Source organism: Plasmodium malariae (genome assembly GCF_900090045.1).
Source record: "Plasmodium malariae genome assembly, contig: PmUG01_00_17, whole genome shotgun sequence".
Classification (NCBI taxonomy): Eukaryota; Apicomplexa; class Aconoidasida; order Haemosporida; family Plasmodiidae; genus Plasmodium; species Plasmodium malariae.
In genome coordinates this window covers 107-25,370 of record NW_021638288.1, presented here as the reverse complement: position 1 = coordinate 25,370, position 25,264 = coordinate 107, and the positions used below count along the sequence as shown (strand labels likewise).

The 25,264-nt window shown below is 19.1% G+C and overlaps 3 protein-coding genes and 2 pseudogenes across 5 annotated transcripts; 3 read left to right on the top strand and 2 right to left on the bottom strand.

The window, feature by feature from the left end:
• Nucleotides 1–2,514: 2,514 nt before the first annotated feature.
• Nucleotides 2,515–3,481, top strand: PmUG01_00036400 (fam-l protein; the record flags this gene model as incomplete). The annotated part of the gene is made up of 2 exons (XM_029008630.1): nucleotides 2,515–2,595; nucleotides 2,723–3,481. The coding sequence occupies 2 exons, from the start codon at nucleotides 2,515–2,517 to the stop codon at nucleotides 3,479–3,481; spliced, it is 840 nt and encodes a 279-aa protein (XP_028858914.1).
• Nucleotides 3,482–6,240: 2,759 nt separating this feature from the next.
• PmUG01_00036300 (fam-m protein) lies at nucleotides 6,241–7,090 on the top strand (the record flags this gene model as incomplete). Its single annotated transcript, XM_029008619.1, has 2 exons — nucleotides 6,241–6,279; nucleotides 6,500–7,090. 2 exons carry the CDS (start codon nucleotides 6,241–6,243, stop codon nucleotides 7,088–7,090), a joined length of 630 nt encoding a protein of 209 aa, XP_028858913.1.
• Nucleotides 7,091–9,759: 2,669 nt separating this feature from the next.
• PmUG01_00036200 (PIR protein) lies at nucleotides 9,760–10,949 on the bottom strand (the record flags this gene model as incomplete). Its single annotated transcript, XM_029008608.1, has 3 exons — nucleotides 9,760–9,933; nucleotides 10,057–10,779; nucleotides 10,923–10,949. The coding sequence occupies 3 exons, from the start codon at nucleotides 10,947–10,949 to the stop codon at nucleotides 9,760–9,762; spliced, it is 924 nt and encodes a 307-aa protein (XP_028858912.1).
• A 3,971-nt stretch (nucleotides 10,950–14,920) lies between these two features.
• On the bottom strand, nucleotides 14,921–17,573 carry PmUG01_00036100 (annotated as a pseudogene). Its single transcript is given in 6 exon segments — nucleotides 14,921–15,458; nucleotides 15,473–15,635; nucleotides 15,650–16,106; nucleotides 16,195–16,271; nucleotides 16,353–17,399; nucleotides 17,561–17,573. Coding segments are annotated over 6 exon segments (2,295 nt in total).
• A 6,289-nt stretch (nucleotides 17,574–23,862) lies between these two features.
• On the top strand, nucleotides 23,863–24,788 carry PmUG01_00036000 (annotated as a pseudogene). Its single transcript is given in 4 exon segments — nucleotides 23,863–23,949; nucleotides 24,073–24,186; nucleotides 24,200–24,496; nucleotides 24,510–24,788. Coding segments are annotated over 4 exon segments (777 nt in total).
• Nucleotides 24,789–25,264: the final 476 nt, after the last annotated feature.

Below are 25,264 nucleotides of genomic sequence, written 5' to 3'. Positions count from 1 at the left end.
AGTGGATAAAAAAAATACTTTTCTTTCTCTAGAATATGAATTAACGTGAATATATAAATATAGTGTAGTTAGTTATATATTTAAAATAAATATATGAGTAACTTCTTATATTAAATAAACGTACTTATGGGTAGCTAGAATTTTTGTTACACAAGAATAAATAAATGTTTAACTAGTTTATTTGTAAATTTCAATGTTTTAGTGTTTTCAATTATCTATTTTAGAGAATTGTTTAATTTGAATTAGATATTATAGCGTGATATGCATATTAGTATATTTAAACATATTCTAATGACAAATACTTGTTTGTAGGTTCAAATTAATATATAATAGTTCATTTTATATAAATTTATGGTAGGGCGATAATTTGTATTTAAACAAAATATGTGCTCGTTTGAATTTTTCATATTACTGTAGTCCACAATAATTATATGTTGATGTAATTTTAAGATGACAATTATTATTTTTGAAAAAAAGAATGTGTGTCCTTTTTTATTTAATAGAACGAAATGCAATTATTTTATAGAATTATATATATTTATGTATTACTTATGAATAAGCATAAAATTTATTCTATAACATAAATATTATGACAAGCTATAAAAAGCATGTTTATTGCAAATAGCATATGAATTAATGTTTAGTTTTTTTTCATGTTTTATTAAGTAAAATATAAATATATTATAATAATACCTCCATTAAATATTGGTTATATGTAATCCTTAAATAATTTTGGACTTATAAATCTTTACAATTAATTGAAGAACTAAAATATTTTAATAACTTATTGTTGTACGTATGTGCATATTTAATTTATTTTAAAAAAATTACTTAATTATATTATATTGATTATTAATAAATATTTATTCTCTATATTATGTTTATAACTTACATGATTGAAAGCTTATATTAATGAATAAAATTTAATCGGTTATTCTTGTATAATTTGTTTAAATTACATTATTTTTGCTATTTAATAATAATAAATTTAAAATATTTTGTTATATTTCTATAAAAGTAAAAGTTTTCAATACGAATAATGAAAATGAATGTTTACATATTTACAATTATATAATTATGCATAAATAAATAATTATGTACTTGTGCTATTTGTTACTCATTCCTATAAATATAAGAATCAAAATATTATTACTATATTTAAAATGAATAAATCTTTATTGTTCTTATTGATAACTAATAATTAATACAAATTTATAACAATTATTTTTTAAACAAAAGAACATTAAAAAAAATATTTTTATTAGTAGAAAATTTATGCACAATGATATAATGTTTAGAGTTTGAGGTGAAATTTTATTTAAAAGAAGAGTAAGATACATTATTGTACTTTTAATTTTTAGTATGAAGTATATATTGTAGATTATTAATTTTGAGTATTAATATCAACATCAGTAAATGAATGAATTGCTGCTTTTGTTATTATAATTACATAATTATTTATTTAAGTCCTTTTACAAGATTTACTTAAATATCTATGATAAAAATTATATTAAATTATACTCTTGGCATAATTAACGATATGCATTTTTTTACCAAGTTAGCTCTTATATTAATATATTTTATATAACATTTACTGTACACTTCGTTTATTTATTATATATATTCTAAATATTTATATTAAATTAAAATAAAAATAATACTATACATTTACAAAATTTTTACTTAGTTATTATAGTACAAATTATAATTAATTATATATTATAACCTTCAAAATATTTAGTATAAAAGTAAAAGATGACTCTTTATGCGCTTTTGAAATATATACTTTTTTTTATTAGATTGTTTGTTTTCTAATAGACTTGCTTTAATAAAAATATATTAAAGGCAATAAAACAATAAATACGTTTACTAAATAACTATATTGAATACTATATATAAAATAAAACAGAATGTTGTCTGAATTATTGTTTTCTTCATTTATTAGTACTATTATTATAGGGATATATAAATTATTATTTTTTTATTCATAACCAGTTTTACAAAAGTATAATTTCTATAAATTTATTATTAATAAGGAAACATCAATAAAATGAACAATGCTTCATTTAAAATATGTAGAAATGTATTATCTATATTCTCTACATTCTATATTTTATATATACTCAATATTTCCATATATTAAAGAATTGTATGTATATTATTTTATTTTGAAAATAACTATTATAAAAATTATTTAATTACTTTATTATATTAAATAAATATTCATATATTTTTGATATTTTTTAATAATATCAATTTTTATTATTTTAATTAAAGCTAATTTTTTTGTAAATAGCAATAAGATAAAAAGTTCTTAGTTTACTTTTAAAATAACTTTTCTTCGTAGCTGTTATAAAAGAAATTATAGTTATACTTTTTTTTATTATATATTTAGAAAAATATAATAAAATTTAAATTAAAGATATAATATTAGTGTTCTTTATAATTAAGAGAATATTATATCCTTATTTATTATATCTTGCTGAGTATATTGGTGCATTAAAAATCTATACCATGGAAGAAAAAATTAAATCTCTGTTATTCATTGAAATTATTACATTTATACTTCTAAGTTGGATGTATTTTATTCATATGGTATGATAATGTTATATATGGATATTTTTTTTATTTATATGTTTTATATTATATTTGTATTGATAATGTTTTTTAGAGTCATATTATTTATTAGTATTATTAATCATAATTTACTTTGTTCTTTTAGAGTGAATTCACCAAATATTCTAATGATAACCATAATCTTATTATAAAATTAGGTGAAAGAAATTGTCGCATACTAGCAAAATGTAGAAAGGATAAGTATTCAGATATAGTAAATTTAAATGAAAAATTATATAATAACGGGGAAAACAAAAAAGATAATATATCTTACAATGAGAAATATGCTACAGTAAAAAAGGAACAGTCAAATGGAAGTTCAAAAAATAATGCGCTAAAAAATAAAGAAATCATAAAAATTAAATCCTGTATATTTGAAACAAAAAAATGTTCTCATTTAGAAAAAAGAATATTCAAGGAACTTGATTATGTGAATTTTCTTAAAAACAACAGGTCAATTAGTAACAAGTTGTACAAAAAAATAATACGTAAAAAATACGAATTACGATTTCTTGTACCTGTATTATTTTTATTTTTGTTATTAGTATCACTAATATTAGATTTATTTGTGGGTTGCGGACTTCAAAATATATTTTTTGATGTAATGCGTAAATTATCTTTGACTGAGTGGATAAAAACTCTTAATACATGGTTATCTATAGAACCTTTGCGTGAGTTATATAAAATCACAAAATCTATTGATAGTAGTAGTAAGAAAACCTATTCTACTCTTGTTACAAATTTTTTTGGTATTATAATTTACATATTACCTTTCCTTATATTAGGAGTTATAGCTATTTTAAAAGTTTTTTACCACCATAAAAAATTTAAAAAGTATGAAAAAATAAAATTCAGGAAAAGATAAAATGTATAATAAGGTATATGTTCCTTTATAAAAAGGACTTATTAATATGAAGAAATACCTGCAATATATCTAATGCTATGCTTAATAAACATTTAAATATTGCAAAAAATTAAAATATGATCCAATTTATAATTATCTTTATTTATATGGAGCAATAAAAAAGAAATTTGTTAGTGTGTTTGTGAATCTAAGAATTTCATGTTTTATAAATGTTTATTTTAATATATTGATTCTGTTTAATTAAATATTTTGGATAAAAATTTGTGTTTGTATATATGAAGAATTGCTTATGAAAAATATAGATTTGTGTGATAACATTAATATATAATAGCATGTTTCGTGTAAATATTTTCTACATGTATGTTCATTTATATTTGAAATATAAGAAATGGTGCTTTGTAATTTTTAGTAGTTTCGGTATAATATTATTATTAGGTAATTCAGTTAAAAAGATATATCATCATATTATGTTAAAATTGAATATATCTTGTTTTATTTTTAACAAAATTCATTAAATTTATTTTAATACATTGATATATATATTTTTAATTGGAAACCTGACATTTTTTTTATAATATAAGTCTTATGAGTTATGAGTTGTATATTTATAGTAAAAAATTTTATTAAAAACATTTACTTTTTTCTTTATATTTTAAAAGGTAAAATATAAATATATAATTAAATGATGTATTTATTAAGTATGGGTTATTTATAATAGTTTACTAAATTTGGAACTCTAAATATTTTTAGTTAATTAAAGAGTCAACTTCATTTATTTTATTAAAATTGTACGGGATTATATTTCTTACTAAATTTTGGAAAGTATAACTAAATATATATTGATTCAAAAAATACAAATAAAGTATATATATTTTTTTTTCTTTCATTATTTAAGGATAAGCTTAATTAAATGTAATTATATATTAGTGGATTATATGTTGGAATTGCTTTTCTTTTTTGTCCCTTTTTTTTTAATCAAATTATAGCTCTAAAAATGTTTTTCATATTTATATAAATAAAAATTATTATTAATATTGTTAAAAATTAATATACATTATTTGCAATCACTCAGTAATATATAGGTATTTATCTATATATTTTTTCTATTTATTATTTTTATAAATGGGTAGCGTGAAGTATTAATGTCACATTAAGGATGTATGAAAATATATATTATTTATATTAAGAATTAGTTAATTTATCAAATTAATAAAAATAATGTTTTAAGCATAACGTAACTAAAAAAAGAAATATTTATTTATAGATAATATATAAATATATAACATGGCTCTTATTTATTAGCTATGTTTTAGTAAGGTGTATTTAAAAAGCAACTCCATTTTTTATACAACGTTTAATTAAATAAGTTTAATGTATAACACTCTACTTTCAGTTGTTTTTAGTGTATACTTAATATATAAATTTCGTTTATTCATTTTTATTTTTTATTGATTCTAATGAAATTTATAATATAACCTTAGAAAATATTTTAGTTATAACTATTACGTATGTTTCATGTTGTACGGTTTTCTTAGTGTAATAATCTGTGAATATTTTATTCTTCGTTAAAAATATTATTAAGACTAAGAGAAAGTAAAATTGGTATATACAAACATTTTTGTATTGAAAAATTGAAAATATTGTTAAAAACAACATTAATATAAAAAACAACTTTCCTTATTATTTGTTTTCCTATTTATAATGTTATGTATTACCATAATTTGCTAAAATATTTTATTTAAATTAAGCAGTATTTATATAGAAAAGTATATGGAACAATTCTATTGTGATTATAATATTTGTTTAAGGAATATTCATATTCCTTCTAAATATATATAATTAATTATAAATATATATTAAAAAATAAATAGATGCATGTTAGGATTTTCCATTTAAAAGTAATAATGTTAATTATACATAATTAAAAAATATTTTTTTCAAAAATTGTGGTAAAAAAGTAAAAAAGGAATTGTTATTTTTCTTTATAATATATATTTTTTCTTATATTAGGTAGTAACATATAAATTATTTTTTTAAATATATTATAATCCATAAAAGATTGTATGAATTTGATGAGTAACAAAGGCATATTTATAATTATCATAACACAATATATTACTATCTTCTATAATTTCTGCTGCAATTACGCCGTTATATTATTAATATTTATTTAATAATAATAACATTTTCTTGTACAATATAAGGTATATGATATAAATATTATTAACAGGATAACAACCTTAAAATTAGCATTTATTTTCTTATTATATAGATGAAGTTATTATATATGCAATATCTACATTCTCTATAGTATATATATCGAATATTATTATTTAATATGAAATATGATATTTATTTATTAGTTTGTTCCTAATATGATAATAAATAAATTATTTAATTTGTGGAATACATTAAATATATAAATTATATATTTTTAATATTTATGAATAAATTCAAATTATTTTATTTTAATGAACGTTAGTTTTTATTTTAAATAATGATATAATATAATGTATATCATATATTTTTAAATTTAATTTTCTTTGCAGATGTTATAAAAGCTTTATTGTTGTATACATTTTTTTATTTTTATACAAAACGGTTACAGGATATTTTAGAAATAAATATAGCATGCTTTATCATTAGAAGTATAATATGTTATTATCTATTTTATTTATACATAGTATATTAAAATATTTAAGATTTATATCATGTAACAAAAAAATAAGTTATTATTACTTATTCAAATTGCTGCGTTTATGTATTTAATATGGATGGGAAGTTCTAACAATGATATGGTATGACAATACTATTTATGTGTATTTGCATTATACATATTTTAAGAGCTATATATTTATTAATAATTTTTTATAGTAATAATTATTTATCCCTCAAATAACAAATATTTACTTTATTTTTTTTCTTTAGAAAATATTTTAAAAAAAATTTTATGAAAACTCCAATGATGGTAGAAAATTAAATATCAGGAATTATCGATAACTAGCAAAATATAATGAGTATTATGATTCAAATGATATATATTTTAAAGAAAAGTTTCCAAATAAAGAAGTAAATAAACAAGGAATACATATAACAGTGAAAAAGAATCCATTGATAAAGAGAAAAAGTTCTAAAAGGAATTCATTAAATAAGGCACAATACTATATAGAAGTTGTAGATTATAATAATGGAATGTTTGATGGAAAGCATTTCCATTTTGATAAGAAATGGATAAAAAAAAAAGATTACGATTATTTTCTTGAAAAAAACAGGAGAATTCATGATATAGCTTTAAGAAAAATAAGATTTAGAAAGTATGGTATTGGAGTTGCTATGTTTGTTATTTTTCTCTTGCTGGGAATAGCAATACCCATATTATCAAGTTTACCGTCTTTGAAAGACGCATGGGACAGTATTACTGAAGATGGTTCAATATGGTATACTTTGAAAGAAGCAGTAGGAGGTTGGGGAAAGGATGTACTGTCCTATCTTATTATAGCATTATTTAGCGTACTTATGGTTATGTTAGCTGTTATGCTTATAGTAGGGTTCTATACGATTTTAAGAAATAATGAAAAATATATCAAAATTAAGTTAATAAAGGAGTAAAATGAATAATAAAAAACTCATATGTTTATATAATGAAAATTTTAATATAAAGTAATAAGCGTAATATTTTTTGTGATTTGATTAATGAGAATACATATAATTTCTAAAATATTATAAATGAATAAGTGTATAACTGGTGTTTTAATGCACAGTATATATATATTTTCTTTGCTCTTTTTGAATTTAAATATTTTAATGCTTTTGAATTTGAATAGATATTATTATTGTATCTTAATAAAAACTAGGTTATAAAGTATTTATTTATATTTTTAAATATATTTCTATAAAAAATATGGGTTTATTCTCAAAAGTTTAAGTATTATAGTACAATATAGATAATTATTTAGAACTCTAGAAATTAATGTTTGTAATAAAATATTTTTCTTTCTATATTGTGAATTGTAATCTAAAATTATTATTTGTTCAGGTAAATAAGAAAGTGTATTATTTTAAAATTAACAACAAGTATATCTTGGATTATATTAAAAGAACCATAGTGAATATATTTCGATGTATTGATGTATATATATATGTTATTTTACTTAAGAAAGAACTTAATATTTATTATATATAATATGTATTAAGTGAAATGTGTTATAAATTATATCAATTGTAAAAATGCTTTTATTAGAATTATAATTTTTCTTACACAGAATAAAAGTAAAATTATAAACACATAATTAAGTAATATCCTTTTATATAGGATTCTTAGTTAAGAACTTATGGATTATATTTTAATTTCATTTCTTTTCTTATTTTATTTTATTTAATAAGTTTATAAATATTATTAAATATACAATCAATTATTATTTAAAAAAAAAAAAATATACTTCATAGTTTTAAGAAAATAAAATATTTTTTTACATATAAACTTAAAAAAAAGTTAAAAGAAATACATTTCTAATTTTAAAAACATTTTTCTAATTGTTAATGTTTTCTTGTTTAAATCATATATCTTTAATATATAAATGAAAGAAACCTTTGCAGTACTAAAATTATTTTTTTATAGAAATTAAATTAAGTATATATCGAATTTTTAGAAATAAGTAAATAATTTTTATAGATTAATTCTGGTTAAAATATATTAAGTCGATATTAAATAAATGAAGTTGTAGGATAACATTACGTTATTACTTTTATATTTGATTTTTGTTATGTGCCACAGCATGTGGTTGACAATGTATGTAAATATATATTTTAATAAATAATTACTGTTTAAATAAAAACAATAATTAACAATTATAAGAGACTAAATTTTGCTTTTATTTTAATTATATTTATGAATCATGTTCTCCGAACTTTGTTTAAAAATAAAATTTACTACCTCATTATCATTAAAATTATTTCATTTATCCTTTCTATATGAATATTTCAGTGTTTGAATAATTTTCTATAATTTCAGTATTACATGTATTTTTCTTTATTATTTTGAACGCAATATTAAGTATAGTGCAAAATATATTATATATTGTTAATAACTAGAATTCACAATTATAGTAAAATACAAAGACATATGTAACTATGTACAATAAAAAAAATGAGTGCTTACATGAAGATTACAATTAAGAAATTACCATGGTGTCTAAAAATTTCATACGATGAGAAATGAAATCTTCCTTTTCTAAATTGTTATTCTTATTTGAATGTATAGATAATAAATTGTGTAGAAAATATGGAAATGTATTCTATCTGGAAACTCAATAAAATAAGAATTACATTTCTATTTCTCACATTCTATAAACATAAACATGTTACTTGCTATTATATTTATGGGAACATTTTTTGTATTTTTCTTTTTATATGGAGAAAATAAAAACGAAACATATGCATTTAAATACTATTTGTTATTATTAAAATTTACTTTATCAAAAAATTTATAATGTAGTTACATTTATTTATATTATTTATCATATATCAATTTTCTTAATCATATGTATGTTATATATAGAATAAGGTATTAATGCAGTTAAGAAAATATAAGAATAATGCTAAAGCAGAACATATTTATGAATTATAAAATAATGGTTAGGATTTTTCCCATTTGAATTCAATTAAAATTAGAATTCATCTACCTTAGTGCCAATCATAAATACCCTGTCAACAATGTCACATATAATATATATCATTAGAAGAAAAAAAACGTTAAAACTGTTACATAATGTATAACATTTTTAGTAACATTAAGTTGAAAGTGGACAAATAATAAAAATTTTGAATAAAGTTATAAAGAAAAAGTAGATATATACTTTATATTTTGATTAGTGTTTTTATTCCAAGGTTTTATATTTTTTTATTTATATAATATTATTATTGGTGTTGTTTCTAATTTTGTTTTTTCTTCTGTAATACTAACATAATAAACGCTGTCTCATATTTTTATATAAGGATATCCACTTTTGCTTTATCATCTCGTGTTATATGCTTAAGTTTTAAAATTATTTATATCTCATTGTAAGGGGAATCTCGTTTAAAGGGAATTTTCTACTACTAATTTTAAAAATAGTATCGTATTTATTTTATCTTTTTTTTTGAATAATTTTTATAGACATATATTCATTTCTTTATTTATTGTTTACATTGCTTTTTAATGAATTTGTACATAAGTGTAACATATATATCACTAAGTATTTTATTTTCTATTGAAAATAATATAAACGGTTAATTTTACATCAAGTGTTTCCTTGAGGTTGATAAGTTATATTATGAGAACTTCCTTTATAATTTCTATTTACTTCTTCATGAAGGTTTTGTAAGGATTCTATCGATTCTTCTTGAAATTTGTTAAGTTCAATAATTTTTTTTTTTCGTAAACGATAATATATACAAGATTTCAGTGGAGTAAACTACATCAAAATATATGTATATTTATTTAAAAATATAATTTTTATATTCTTATAATTTTTGTGAAAATAAATTATTCTATATGTGATAAATTATTATTAATTTTTAGTATAATTCTTATTAACCTTATATAAAAAAAATATAGTGAATGACATTAGTAATACGATAGCTGTTGTTAAAATGGGAACAAATAAGTAATCTACATCTTCTGTAGGTGGTAATATTTGTGTTGAAATTTGTTCTGTTTGTGGTAATGTTTGTGGCAAACCTTCGCATGGAGTGAATTTATTCATTTTATCATCATATGCATACTTAAAATTGATTAACTCCTCACAAAAAGGGTCATTGCTATTTTTTTGACATTTATTGTAATTATCGTTATAAATGTTATAACATTCTCTAACACTTTTACAAATATTACCATCGGAGTCATTGTCTTTACCATTAAATGTGCTGAAATTATCATAATAGCCATATATTTTTTTAAGTTTATCTAAAGATTCCTTCGGAATAGTTTTTATTTCGTCTGTGCATATATTTTCTGTTTGGGACGAAAAATCTTTATATCCCTGAAACCAACTTGAATTATTGTATTTTTCATCTGAATTGATTAGGTAATTTAAGTATTTACAACGTTTGAGGCTATCATGTTTATAGAGTTCCTTTATTTCAATTAAATATCTACCAACTTCTTGGCATGGTGTAGTAAAATCATGATATTTTCTCTGAATTTTACCACATTTCCTTCCAGGATTTTCACCTTTTCCTCCCCGTTTCGTGTTAGGAATATCTAAGATAACTGTTTCAAATTCCTTTTTATATTTAAGAAATAATGTCACGGAAGTTTCCTGAAAAGAAAAAAAGTACGATTTTAATATGTAAGTGCGCAAAAACATAATTTGTTGCAATATATTTCTATATCATTTCTAGAATGGAGGATTCTTTAATATAATAATACATATAATTATTATAACATAAAAATAGTTATTACATTTTCTGCTGGATCTCCGGATGCCATTATATATAAGTATATGTGTCAAAATTGGAAATAATTAAATTGGTATCATGTTAATTTTAGTATAAGTAAAAATAAATATATAATATGTTTATATGTGACGTATTTTTTTTTTTCATACATAGAATTTTAAAACATAACTAAGTAAGTGTTTCTCTATATATTTTGATAATATTAAAATAACTTAATATGCTTAGTACACTACAAATTAAATCCTTTAATTGAAAATATAATAATTTGAAAAACAGGATCACTTTATTGTAACTAAAAAATAATTATAGAAAAAAATATTCTTTTCTATATTTTTATTAATATGAAGCTTATGTAATTCTACGGATATTTTATACAAAAAAATAAATTAATTTTAGTACATACTCATATGAATTTCTCATTATACTGTAATATATGTTTAGGAATCTATTTGGGTCTTTAAAAATATTATAAATAATTAAATATTAACTATTTATAAGATATATAATTTTCTCTTATATTTTATTACTATTTTTTCATTATTAAAATAATACTATTCATATTATTTAATTTAATATTTATTATAAGTATCAATAACATATATATTAGTCAATAAACCGAACTTCATGAATATAACTAAAATTTAAATTTAACTAAATAAAAGAAGACATTTAGCTAAAAAGTAATATAGTACATGAAAATAGGCATTTATTTGTTAAATGAAAAATATACATCCTGAAAAAATTTATTTTAATTATAAATATAATATTCCATGAATGCACTATATCGTATAATTTTAAAATAATCTGCTAATTCTCTTCATTGTATTATATACTGAAGTTAAAGTTTTACTTTCTTCTTTAGAAACTTCATAATGGGATAATATATATATTTATATTCGATATATAAATGTATGCAGAAAAAGTAAATATGTTTATGCTATAGAATAATTATTATTATGTATTAAAAATAAAAAGCAAAATAATATAATATTTATCTTAATTGCTTTAGTAAAATTTATTATTGAATTCATTTGTACATGTAGCATAACAAAAATATAGATTAATATGTCAATCAATATTTATCATAATAATCTATAGAGCATACAACTTATTAGCAATGTTGTTTATGGTATGTGTTTATATTTCAATATATAATAAAACAGTTGCGAAGGTTAATATTATAATATTTTTCAATTATGTATATGTCAGTTCTATTTTATTTATGATATTATATTTCATATGAGTTCTAACATATTATAACATTTAATTCAATGTAATTAGAAAATAATATTAAATTATTATTATTATTATTATTTTTTTTTTATATATATTTTATTGTTCTAAATTATCTAACTATTATATACGTTTAGTATGATATATAAATTATAAGATATATCTTAATTGAATTAATATATTTAACATATAATGAAATATATTTAAAAAAAAACTAAAAAATGAAATAAAAGAAAAATATGTTTTTGTTATTATTTCATATATGTAATGATTCGTCTTTTTCTTAATTAGCTATGTAGAATTTTAAATAGTACAATAAGATTTATAATTGCTAAAATAAATATTAGTTAACGTTATTTTGTAGTAGATATTCTTTTGCTCTTATATCATTTTTTTATTTATAATATTAAAAATTGTTTTTTTAATTTTTACATCAGCGATTAACTTAAAAAAGTATAATATTTATCAAGACGCGTTATATATTTCAAAACATTACGGTTTTATTATTCGAATTTTATATTAAATGAGAACTATGTTCGTAAGTCCATGTATGTTAATATTTTTTAAAATATTTAATATATTTTTAATGTACTTGCAGTATGTTTATATGATAATAGTTAAATTATATAATTTATTAAGTTCACATATCAAATATAAGAAATATAAGAAATATAAGAAAACATACGTATTAATATTCTTGTAATTTATGCACAATATTAATGAAATATATAAGTGATATATATATTACATTATAAAACATAAAAGTATTTTTTTAAACGAGCCTTATATATATTAAACTAATATACTCTAAAAGAACTATATACTCATTATTTGTAATATAAAATAAGAATGTTTAAGTTCATTTAAATTTACTAAATATTTTTTGAAATATGGATAACGTTAATATTATTAATAAGTAAAAACAATGTTTTCTTAACAAAATACTATTGATATACTATAAATATATGTTTTACGTAATATGAGGATTTTATATTACAAATAAGTATTTATATTTCAGTTAGGATTGTGTTATTTGATCGTCATGCTTATAATTCATTCAGAAACATATTTTTTTTATTAATATTTTTACTGCATTAATTATAATGTTTAAAAAATAAGCAGAATGCTGTTATTATAGCTTTTACTCAGTACAAACTAGTAAATAAAAATTTATAATTTACTTATTTTTTATGGAATATGATAAAAGTAAAAAATTATTATGTATCAAAATGGATTAAATATTTTAACAATTAGATCTACTATTGGTTTATGTTATAAACAAATATATATATATATATTTATATGTATGTATAATTTATAAAATAATAAAAAAAAATATAAGAAAAAATATTTTTAACTAAATATTAAAAAGAAAAATATTATTCTATAATTACAAAAATCAAAAGAGAAAAAAATTGAAAGTTAGAATATATATATTCTTTTTAAAACTCAAAGAGGTAGTGTCCAAATTTTTTTATTAATATAATAAAAATAGGTATTTAATTGAAAGGGAAAAAATAAAAATATATGATATTTTTTGAAATTCCTATGAAATAATTTTATTCTGTTTCATCTGTATTTCATTTAGAAAAGTGTTGAAACTTATCAATTTAGTACAGTTTTACTTATATACTTTTTTATAATTATATTTTATATCTTTGATATTATAAAAATATATATAAATTATAATTTGTAAAAAAAAAAGAACAATAAAACCATAAGAATCATTTTTAATTATCGGTTTATATCTTTTTTTAAAAGTGAATAATAAGGTTAATATAAAAAATTATGTATCCTGAATAATTTCATTTTTATCAAATTTTTATCATTTTAATAATTTCATTGATATTTGAAATTTATTTTAATAAAACTAATATAAACAAAAAAATAAATACTTTAATAATATTAAGGTACATAAATATGTATGAAAGCTTTTTGTTAAAGTCACAATATTGTTGAGAAAAAAAATTAAATTCTTTATTAAGAGAATGAATTTTTATATGTGATTTTTTCATTTTGCGTATATATAAATAACTCAAGAAAAAATTATTATATATATAACGGTTAAAGTATTATAAATTTATAATAAATGAGAACTATTAATATGAGAACATTTATTAGGGCATAGAGATTAACATTTTTTTATGGAATATATGGTTTACTTTTTTATAAGATAAAATATATGTGGCATATAATTAACTTTTCATATATTTTAACATCATTTTTCTTTAATGAAAAGATTTACTATATCAATTAAAACATTAATTTCCAAATAATGCGAATACTTGTAGATTACATAATAATTATCTTTTCAAAATTGAAAAATATTGTACAGTAATTTTTAATGGAATAAAATATAATTATATAAATTTATGTGATAATATTATATTAATTCAAAAATAGTATTAAAATTTTTTTATTTTCTTCTTTTTTATTATTCAAAATATTAATTTTTTCTGTGTTTAATATTTTGGAAAAAGTTATTATTAATTTTTTTTTTTTTTTTTTGATATATATAATATCATCTTACCAATTTTATTAAATAGAGTATTAATATAATATTCTAATGGATATTTTTTTAGAAACAAAAAATTGCATATGTAATAGTAATATATTTTAAGTATCGGAGTTTCAAACTTCATAATTCATTCTTGCCTTATTCTTTTTTATTACTTGTTACTTTATATTCCTCTTCTTTATGTCTTACATGCATTAAAAAATTTAAATAAACTTTTTTTTTAGCTGCACCTTATCTTAAATATAATCTAACTATATTTTGGTTGTATTACTATGAATTTGTGAAATGTGTTTTCCGGCTATATCAATGGATTTTTCGACTGTCCCATTATTAACTACAGAACTTGCATATAAGTCATCTTCTACTATCCAATCCTTTATCTCATTTTCGAAACTGTCCTTCCCTATATGAGTATGGAATTCCTTATTTCTTTTATTTTCTATATCACTGTTGATATATTCAATTGTATTTTCTGTAATTTCTTGTTTGTTACCTGAATATACTTCTGCCTTCCATTAATTTATTGAACTGTCCAAGTGTGATTCCCTATTATCAAAATTCACCTCTTTTGTATATTCTTCTAATATTGACATAAGAACAAGAATACGCATCCTTGTGAATAATTTTTTTTTTATATATTTATATAATTCTTTATAATTTTCTTTCTGCTGCAATTCTTCTACATTTATTAATGATATATAATTTATGGTTTCTTCACTTACACATTCTTCTGATGTACTCGGCAACTTCTCTGTTAATACCTTAAGTCATTCTTGTTCCATATATTGTTCTATAATATTACGGTTTTCTGATAATATTGTTTCCATAGATCTTTTTCTATTTCTAAAAATAAAATTTTGCGATTTTCATAAGAAGATTTCTTTTTTAAATCTTTAATTTCATGTATAGAAGCTAGTTCCTTTTTCCATTCATTTTTTAAATTATTATATCAGTCCACTTTATTCAATTTTTCAAAATATTTCTATGTCTTTCTATCCATTTATTCCATAAATTTTTTTGTTTTTCAATATCACTGCTACTTTTAATATTTTCCGTTATTAGTTCATCATTTGTTAAATTAGGATAAAGCTCATATAACTTTTTTGTGAACACTTCTAAGCATATTTCTAAAAATTCTCCTTTTTTGTAATTCCATTCTTCATTTTTCCATTCTTGAAGCACTTCCATATGTACTTCTATAATAGTTTTGGACCTTTTCCTTTTTTGCTTAGACTCATGTAAATTTTTTATCATGTTATCTTCAAGTATTTTTATTTTTTTAGTAATTTCTTCATCATCATAACACGGGTGTTCCAAATGATTATGAGTTAAAAATTCTTTTTTTCTGTTCGAATGTGAAGGTATTAGTATTTTAAGAAATTTTTCTTGTCTTCTTTTTATCTTTTTTTTTTTTTTTAACTGTCCCATTAATGTGTACTTTCATATAAAAAATACATATTCATGAAATATATTATTACTGAAAACTAATGATTATAGTGTTTTTAATACTTAAGTTTTATTTTACTTTAATAAAAAGAGAAAATACGATAATAATTAGAAAGGTTATTAAAATAGATGATATGTATTTATTAGATGAATTTCCTATGGGATCTGTAATATCATTTTAAATATGTATATCATATATTGTTGTTAATTCATAATTAGAAAAATAAGATGCATTACGGTCACCAGAAGTTACAGAGGGTATAGTTGAAGTTAAAGAACTTGGAAGGGATTTTGATATTGGAGAAGATAGTGTGCTTTCGGAAGCATTTTCTGGTTTTATGTCTAGTAGAACTGGTGCACGAGGTACAGATTCACTTGATACTTCTGTGGATGGTTGGGAATTTGAGAAAACTGCTTGTGTCGGAGACTGTAAAGAATTTTCAGAATTAGCTTCAACTTCATTAGAAGGAGATTCAAGTGATGATAAATGAGCTAGTGTTTGTACTTCAGGTGCAGATGGAGGTTCCAGTTCTTCTTTATTTTTCTCTTCATGTTGATTATGCTTTGTATCATGATTCATTTGATTAGTGGCAGCTCCCTCTGTAGGTGCAGCTTGTTCGGGTTAATCATATGATACAGGTGATTCCCCCTTTTTTTCTTTATCTTTTGTTTGTGAACCTATTTCTTCCTTTTCAGATTCACCTTCACGACGTTGTAATTTATTTACTGGGGGGAAGTCAGTAAGTTTTTTGAACGTTTGATCATTCATTAAGTCGCATATATATTCTGAACGTCTTTTTTTTTTTTTTTTTTGGTCTGTTTTTTGGTAGAATGTTCCAAAAAGGCTTTTCTTTTCCTCAAAATAGTTTTTCTTTTGCTCAATCCACTCATTATATTCATTACATCTACATGAATACTTATCAGAATTACTTGGTAGTTTCTCTTTCAATCGTTGTATTTCATCCAAATATTTCTTTCTTTTATCACAAAAATCAACTTCTTCATATTTTAATTCTAAATTTTTTTTATCTTTTTCCTCTAAAATAAAAGGGCATTCTCCATATTTATTTAGCTTTTCATAGTGAGATTGTGTCCAACCCTTTATTGCTCTTTCCCAAATTACTTGATTATGATATGAGGGTGCTATCTTATTATGAACTACATAATTAGCCAAATCTAGGCATTTTTTCCTGAATTCTTCTTTATTATTCTCTTTATTTAATGAACTGGTTTTCTCAATTATATTTTTAGTAATATTTTTAAAAATCTTGATCGCGAACAAATCTGAAAAAACCTGTTCCTCCAATATTTAAGTGCTAAATTGATGAAAATTATTAAGAATTATATAAGAATTAATTCTTACGTTTATTGTATTATCATTTTTTTTTATCATTAATAAAAATATATGTACAAATTTATTCATATTAAAAATTAACGAATAATACCGAGGAAAAGCATTTTTCCATAGTGACACTCTATTATTACGCTAGGATTTTGTATACAACATTCTGTAGTAAAAATACAAACCATATCTTTTTATTTATCAACGTGTTTATTTTTAATTAATATATATTAATTAAAAGAGAATATAAAATTTCAAATATGTAAAAATATATATGAGATCTATAAAATAATTTAATACATTATTATTTATTTTATACGCTTATTAAATTGTTTAACGTTTAATAAATATATCACAGGTAATATATTCATAGTAATTTTATTTTAAATCATAGTTATATTTATATTTTTATATAAAATTCTTATTGGTTCTATAAAGAAGACAAATAAATAATAATATAAAGTTATATGAGTAACATTAAGAAGTAATATAAAAGTTATTGTATAAAGATTGCATTATTATAAGTAATATGTCTTTTTTTATTTTTTATTTTTTTCTTAATACAAATTTATAAATATGAATATTATTATCAGTACTACTGTAAATAAATCTTTTTAATCCACATTTATGTTGAAAATAAATAATTTATAAACCAAATAATTAACAATACTAATATTTTATTTCATGAAATTGTTATACGTTTGTTACTTTTTATACAAACATTTATAGTTTTAGAATTATTATTTACATTTGCTACTATATTATAGAGATTAGAATTAATAATATGTAAATTATAAATATATGTTATATTTTTTGTAAAAAGTATATACGATAAAAATGTACTTATAACTCTTAATATCATAAATATATATATATATATGTATATATATCAATTTCCTAAATATTAAATATTTATGGTGTATATTTTACCATTGAATAATTTTTAAATAGTATAATTTATTGTATACATATATTATTTGTTATATTCCTATTATTACTTATAGATAAGAATGATTTCATATGTACTAATTTTTAATTAATTAAATGTACATTTAGGTATATTAATTAATTAAAATAAATTTGGCTTCTTATACAAAATGTGAAAAATTATTAGGATACACGTATGATAAAATTAATTATAATGTATGGTTAAAAATTAATAAAATATATTATAAGTTTGAAATAAAAATTAATAATATTATAATTCCATGTAAATAGATTAATGTATTACATTATAGAATACAAACTATTTTGAAGCCTCATAGTTATATTTTTTTTTTTGATAATATGTATAAATATTAGGATAAATAGATCAAAACATTGTTATATATTTTTGTTTTCTTTTTTATACATTTAATAACTATCTAAAAATAATAACTTTTTAACAATATTAATAAATATGTATTTAGCATGAAAAATAAAAATCCTATATATAGTTTTATAATATTATTTGAGACATGAATTTGTAAATGAAATTACAGAAATTTCTAACCGTATTACTAACCATATAGGATATTATATTATAATGTAAGTATTTATTTCTAATTAGATTTTTTCCTTTGAAACATGTATATAAATAAGAGATAATGGTGAGGAAATTAAAAAAAAAAAATTTTAATTGATAGTATATATTTGTAAATAATAATTTCACATAAAAATTAAGTTATAATATTTATGAATAATTAATCTAATATATAATGTAATTATTGCCTTTATTTTTAATTCTTAATTTAATCTCTTACAAGGTTTTTGTGCCTTCTATTGTTTGTTTTAATTTTAATCCTTTATATTGCGTCCTAATCCATTTTAAATCGTATTGCTTAGTAAGAATATATGGAGAAATATATATAAAAATAGTTTCTGATGTTTTAGGAAATTTTATATATTTATAATTTCATTTGAGTATATTAATTACATGTATTATTAAAATATTATATAGTGAACTAATAATCGTGAATGAATATATGACAAAATAAAAAATCCATATTATTTTCTGAAATATTTGTAAGAATAAGAATAAAATTGAGCGTAATTTTATTTGAAACATCTATATGAAAATATTTATTTATTTTTATTTTTTTTTACTATTTTATAAATATGTGAAAAAGAAATTTTTCTTTTTTGATATAATTATTCTATTTTTTGTTTTTTTAAGATCAGAATAATTTTATGATACTGTATTTTATATAAAACAATTAATTTAAATAAATTCAAAATTAATTGCAATTCGAATTTATTATTGAATATATCATGATACTATTATGAATATAGTATTTATTAATTTAAGAAATAATATTTAACAATGAAATAGCTTTATTGCACATTTAAACTTTTATCATATAATTCAACAACTTTATTGCTATATGTATAAAACATCGCAGAATGCATCTAAGAATATAGATAAAATTAATACTTTTTTTTTTATGTTTCTTTAAACAATATATGAAAATTTTTTTTCATTTATAATGTATAAATTTTCAATACAGTAACTGTTATATATATTGCTATATCTAGGCACATACAAATATAAATTTATAGTTCACAAACATTTATAGAATTTATAGTTATCAATACATTCTAATTATAATATCAGTCTTAAAGAATAATATATATGAAAAAAATAGAAATAAATAAATCTATTTTATTTTGAATATGTTGCAAATTTATTTAATCCTTTCACTTGTACGCAGAAATATAGGGGCATAATGTCTCATAGGAGAAACATAACTTTTTAAGTAATTCCATGTATAATGTTATAAATTTCATTTATCCATATTATTTTAATGTATAATATGTGATATTATTGTTATATATATATTAATATCATTTAAAGATATTTTTATTATTTGTTATCTTTCTTTATATAATTTATTTAACATCATATTCTATGGTTTTAGCACTGATATTTGAAATAACGAGTTACATAATTTTTCATATTTTGGAAAAATTATCTATAATAAAGTAAAAATCATTATTGATGTAATAAAATTACATTCATGTGTGGAATATCTTTATTATAACCACTTTTTAGAAAATATAATGATAATTTTATCTTTCCATTAAACATAATTATAAGGTTATGCAAAATTATTTATTCAATTGCACTTATATACGTATAATAGGAATTGATTTCTCATAACAAATAATCCATGTTCTAAATAAATATTTGGGTAATAATATTAATAATAAAGAATTTATATATTATATCTATCTCTTCCACATAATATGTAAATTTACATAAATATTTATGCTATAATTAATATTTTTTGTTTATTTTGTTAAAGTAGTTTACGTACACCTTTATATAAGTATTTTTTATAGTTCTATTAGACTTAAATAATTTATATATCTGTAATTTTGTAATAATATCATTAAAAAAATTATCTTGAAACCTTTTTTTGTATTTATTTTAAATAAATTTCAAAAAAAAATTGTTAGGACATTAATTGATATAAAAAAAAACTATTATTATTAATATATATAAGTTATTTTTTACATTATAATATGTCATGTAATATATGCTATCGTCTGAATATATATTTGCATTTTAAGGATCATTTATCGTTATATTATCCAATGGTTCACCTAGAAATTTCAAAATATTATTATTTTTTCTTATTGAAGACATTAACGGAGTCCAAATAACTAGTATTAATAAATTATATGTATATATATATATAATTAAAACACTATTACTCCAAAAATTTCCTGTCCTCATATATTACAGGGGTGGTGGAATGGTATTCTCTTTTTTAGCTAGAATAACTTATAGAGCTATAAAAGAGAAAATATATGAAAAGTAATGAAATAAATGTTAATATAACCATTGGAAATTATAATATAAATACTTAAAAAGTAGTAGTAGAAGAAGATTATGCTTGCGCGTATAACTGTTCTAGTGAATATTATATTATAATCGAGATTCATTATAATTGAATAGATTCACTTATAATCACAATTTTAAGAATTGTACAATTATGCACTTAATAATATAATTTTTATGAATTCTTCACTAATTTTTAAAATTTTGTACTTAAATAAAAATATTAGATATTTTCTGTATCACACATCCATTTATATAATTAATATATAAACGTTCATATTTTAGGTTGTATGTTAAGAGTGTATTTATTATTTTTCGTATGAAATTTTATTAGACCTAGTAGAACATATAATTATTCTGTAAAATTAGAAAATAGTAAACATTTCAAATATTTCTATTTTGTATAAAAGAAAAAACTTAAGCTGCTGTATGTGAATTATGATGAAACCTATAAACCGTGGATTAAATTCTATAATTATTGAACATTTAAATGATATCATATTTTTTGTAGATATTGTATTATATATCTTGCACAGGAATGTAAATAATATAATTAAATTTCATGTTATTATATATTTAACTTATTTAATTTGTATGCATTAAATATTAATTATATTATTTATTAAATGTGAAAAATACATAATACGAAAATTACGCTAACTTTACTGAGCAATATATATATAACAGAACAATTTATCCATGATAAATATACTTAATAAGGAGAAAAATAAAAATTTTACAAGTAAATTAAAATATTAGTTCATTATTTTCTAACATAAGAGAGGTATAAATAAATGTGAAAAATAAAGATATATTTTCCAAGAAGACCCAGAAAAAAGCTTAAAAATCACCAATATTTCTTGAACAGAAAAATACTATTTTTAAATAATTGCTTGGAAGGATATCATTATGTAATATCCTTATTTTTCGAATATTATTTTATACGATATATACTTGGATTATTATATATTTTTAAAATCGGTAAAATTATATTATGTAAAGAAACATTAAATGATATTAAAAAAATGGGACAATAAAATTTGCGAAAAACCTAAAAGAGACTAAATAAAAGAATTAATAAGTGTTGTTACGATAATAATATATACATTAAAGGAATAAATATATATTAACTATAATTTTTATAATTTAAAAATGGCGTTTTAAATTTAGGAAATTTTTCTCTATTTCAATTTTCAACTTATTAACTTGCAGGCTAAGACTTTTTAATAAGAATAATTTGAGATTATATATTAGATTATTACAATAAATATTTATGAATATGATATTTTTATAATTCTCATATCCACTTTAGCTCTTGAGAAAATAAACAATTGGGGTAAAATACGTTTTTTCCATTAAAAGTATATTTAATAAAATGTTATTTTTTATATATTTATATAGATTTATTATGATTTACTGTTAAAATACATTACAAGCATTGCGTATTTTAAAATGAATAAAAACAAAATAATAAATTTATTTGAAAATCATACATAGAAAAATTATTAAACAATACTTTTTAGTAAATTATATTGTTTCTTAATGATTTGTTACAAATCATTTTTATTCTGTATATTATTTGTAAATTTATTTCATATATGTTTCCAAATTAATTAAATTATTTGTACTATATTAATGCTTATTATATCTTTAATCTCCTTTTTTTTTTTTTTTTTTTTTTTTTTTTGATTATATTAATATTCTTTCTAAATGTTTAGAATTAATTAAAAATAATTAAGTAGTTAGATATAAATAGTTTTCACTTAGAAATAATGATATATATTTATTTTAATTAAATCTATAACATTCAAAAGTTTTCGAAAAAACAAAAAAATTAGACCTTATTTAACTTTATATATTTTTTCAGAAATTAGGTATTTCCATATATACTCGATTCTTTAAGCATGGTCTAGAATATAAAAGATCGTATTTCCTTTATGCATAAATATATTATGCTGATATATTAACATATTACAAAATATTATGTAAAATATAGTTATCCTCATTTATTATTACTGTTTTTGTTTTGTTATAATTAATATTTTTTTACAAATAATTTTTTTCAAAATATCATGTTAATAAAATTATAATTTTTAATGACAAGATATTCATAACATTACTTATTAGTTTGGAGTATGAAATAATGTATTTTATATGTATACTATACGATCTATATGGTATATAAATTCCGTATTTCCTTATAATATGGAAATACTCTTTTTTCATAATATATTCTGAATGAAATTAATAATAAACTTATTTAGTTAAACTACTTTGCTAAATAATTAAAATATATATTTTGAATATTTTTATATAAATTAAAATTATTTATTTAGATGAAAGTTATTTTTTTTTAATAAACACTATAAAGTTAAAAATTATATAATACCTTTATAATATTTTTTTTTGTATATCGATGTTATAAAATACTCTACAATTATATAAATTTTATTAAGTAGATAGAGAAAAAAAAAAAAATTAGAATTAAATAACTAATATAATATCCTTTGCCTTTAAGAGGTTATAGTATAACTTTTTATGAATCTTTTACTAAATATTTTAAAATAATTAAAGAACAGAACATGAAAAAAAGCATTATGATTTTCTCATTTATTAAAATTGTTGTACTTATCTTTTTAACGTGGATACCCCATTTAAGTAATCATGTGGTATGATAAAATTATTTAAGAATATTTTTGTTATTATATTTTTCATTTTATATTTTATGAATACTGTTTTCATCAATATATTATTTATTCATTAAATAACTATTATTTATTTTGGATTTTTAGATTACGTTTAACAAATACGTAGGCAAAAAGTACACGCTTGCCATAAAATTAGACGACAGAATATATCGATTACTAGCAAAATATAAAAAGGATAAGGATTCAAAAGTTGCAATGTTAAGAGATGATATCAAATAATGGAATGGATAAAAAAAAGGATATATCTAATACTGAAAAGGAGTGCACAGAAAAAAAAAAGAATTATAGAGGTTCATTAAATAATTATGATGGACATAAACAAGATATGAACAATAAATATTCTAAATTTGTGACAAAAAAATACAGTCATCTTGAAAAAAAAATATTCAAAGAACTGGATTTTGTAGATTTTCTTAAAAGGAACAAGAATATTAGTGATAAGACTTACAAAAAAATAATGCGTAAAAAATTCTCATTACGATTAGGATCACTTTATTATTGTTTTTTTATTATTTAGTCTACTCATAGTAGATATATCTCTGTGTTTATCTAGTGTAGATGTATTTTGGGAATTATCAGGATTAAAGTCGATTTTAAGTCCCTACGAGGATACTTTAAAGCAATATTTTAAGTGGTTATTGACTGGTGCAGATGAATCTAAAAAAGTATTAGGAGAATTATTTAATATTGTATTATATGTTATACCTTTTTTAATATTAGGTGTTACACTTATATCGTACGTTTTTTATTACCATAAAAAAGCTAAAAAATATGAAAAAATTAAGTTCAGTAAAAAGTGAAATGAATAATAAGGAATTTATTTTTTTAAGGTAACATATATTTTAATATGATGTAATATTTACAATGTCATTAGTTATGTGTATAATAAACATATAGTTAATTGCTGAAAATTTATGCAAGCAATTACATATTAGTGCATTTTCTAACTCCAAAGAATAAAAATATATGTTCTTAGTTTTTTTATGGATTTGAATGTTTTAATTTGTTTAAATTTGTATTTTAAATTATTATATTGTGTAATTATATATTACTGAATAATACATATATTTGCTTATTAAAATAGAATTCTATGAAAAGTATATATTTGTGCTTTAGAAAGCCTACATAACAGTAGAATTAACATAATTTTAATAGAGTATTTTTGTTTATTTTTATTTAAACTAATATAAACAATGCTTACTATTTTTTTCTTTTTTAGAAGAAAATTACTATTTGTTTAAGTAATTAGAAAAATTATTAGTTCTAATTTAATAAT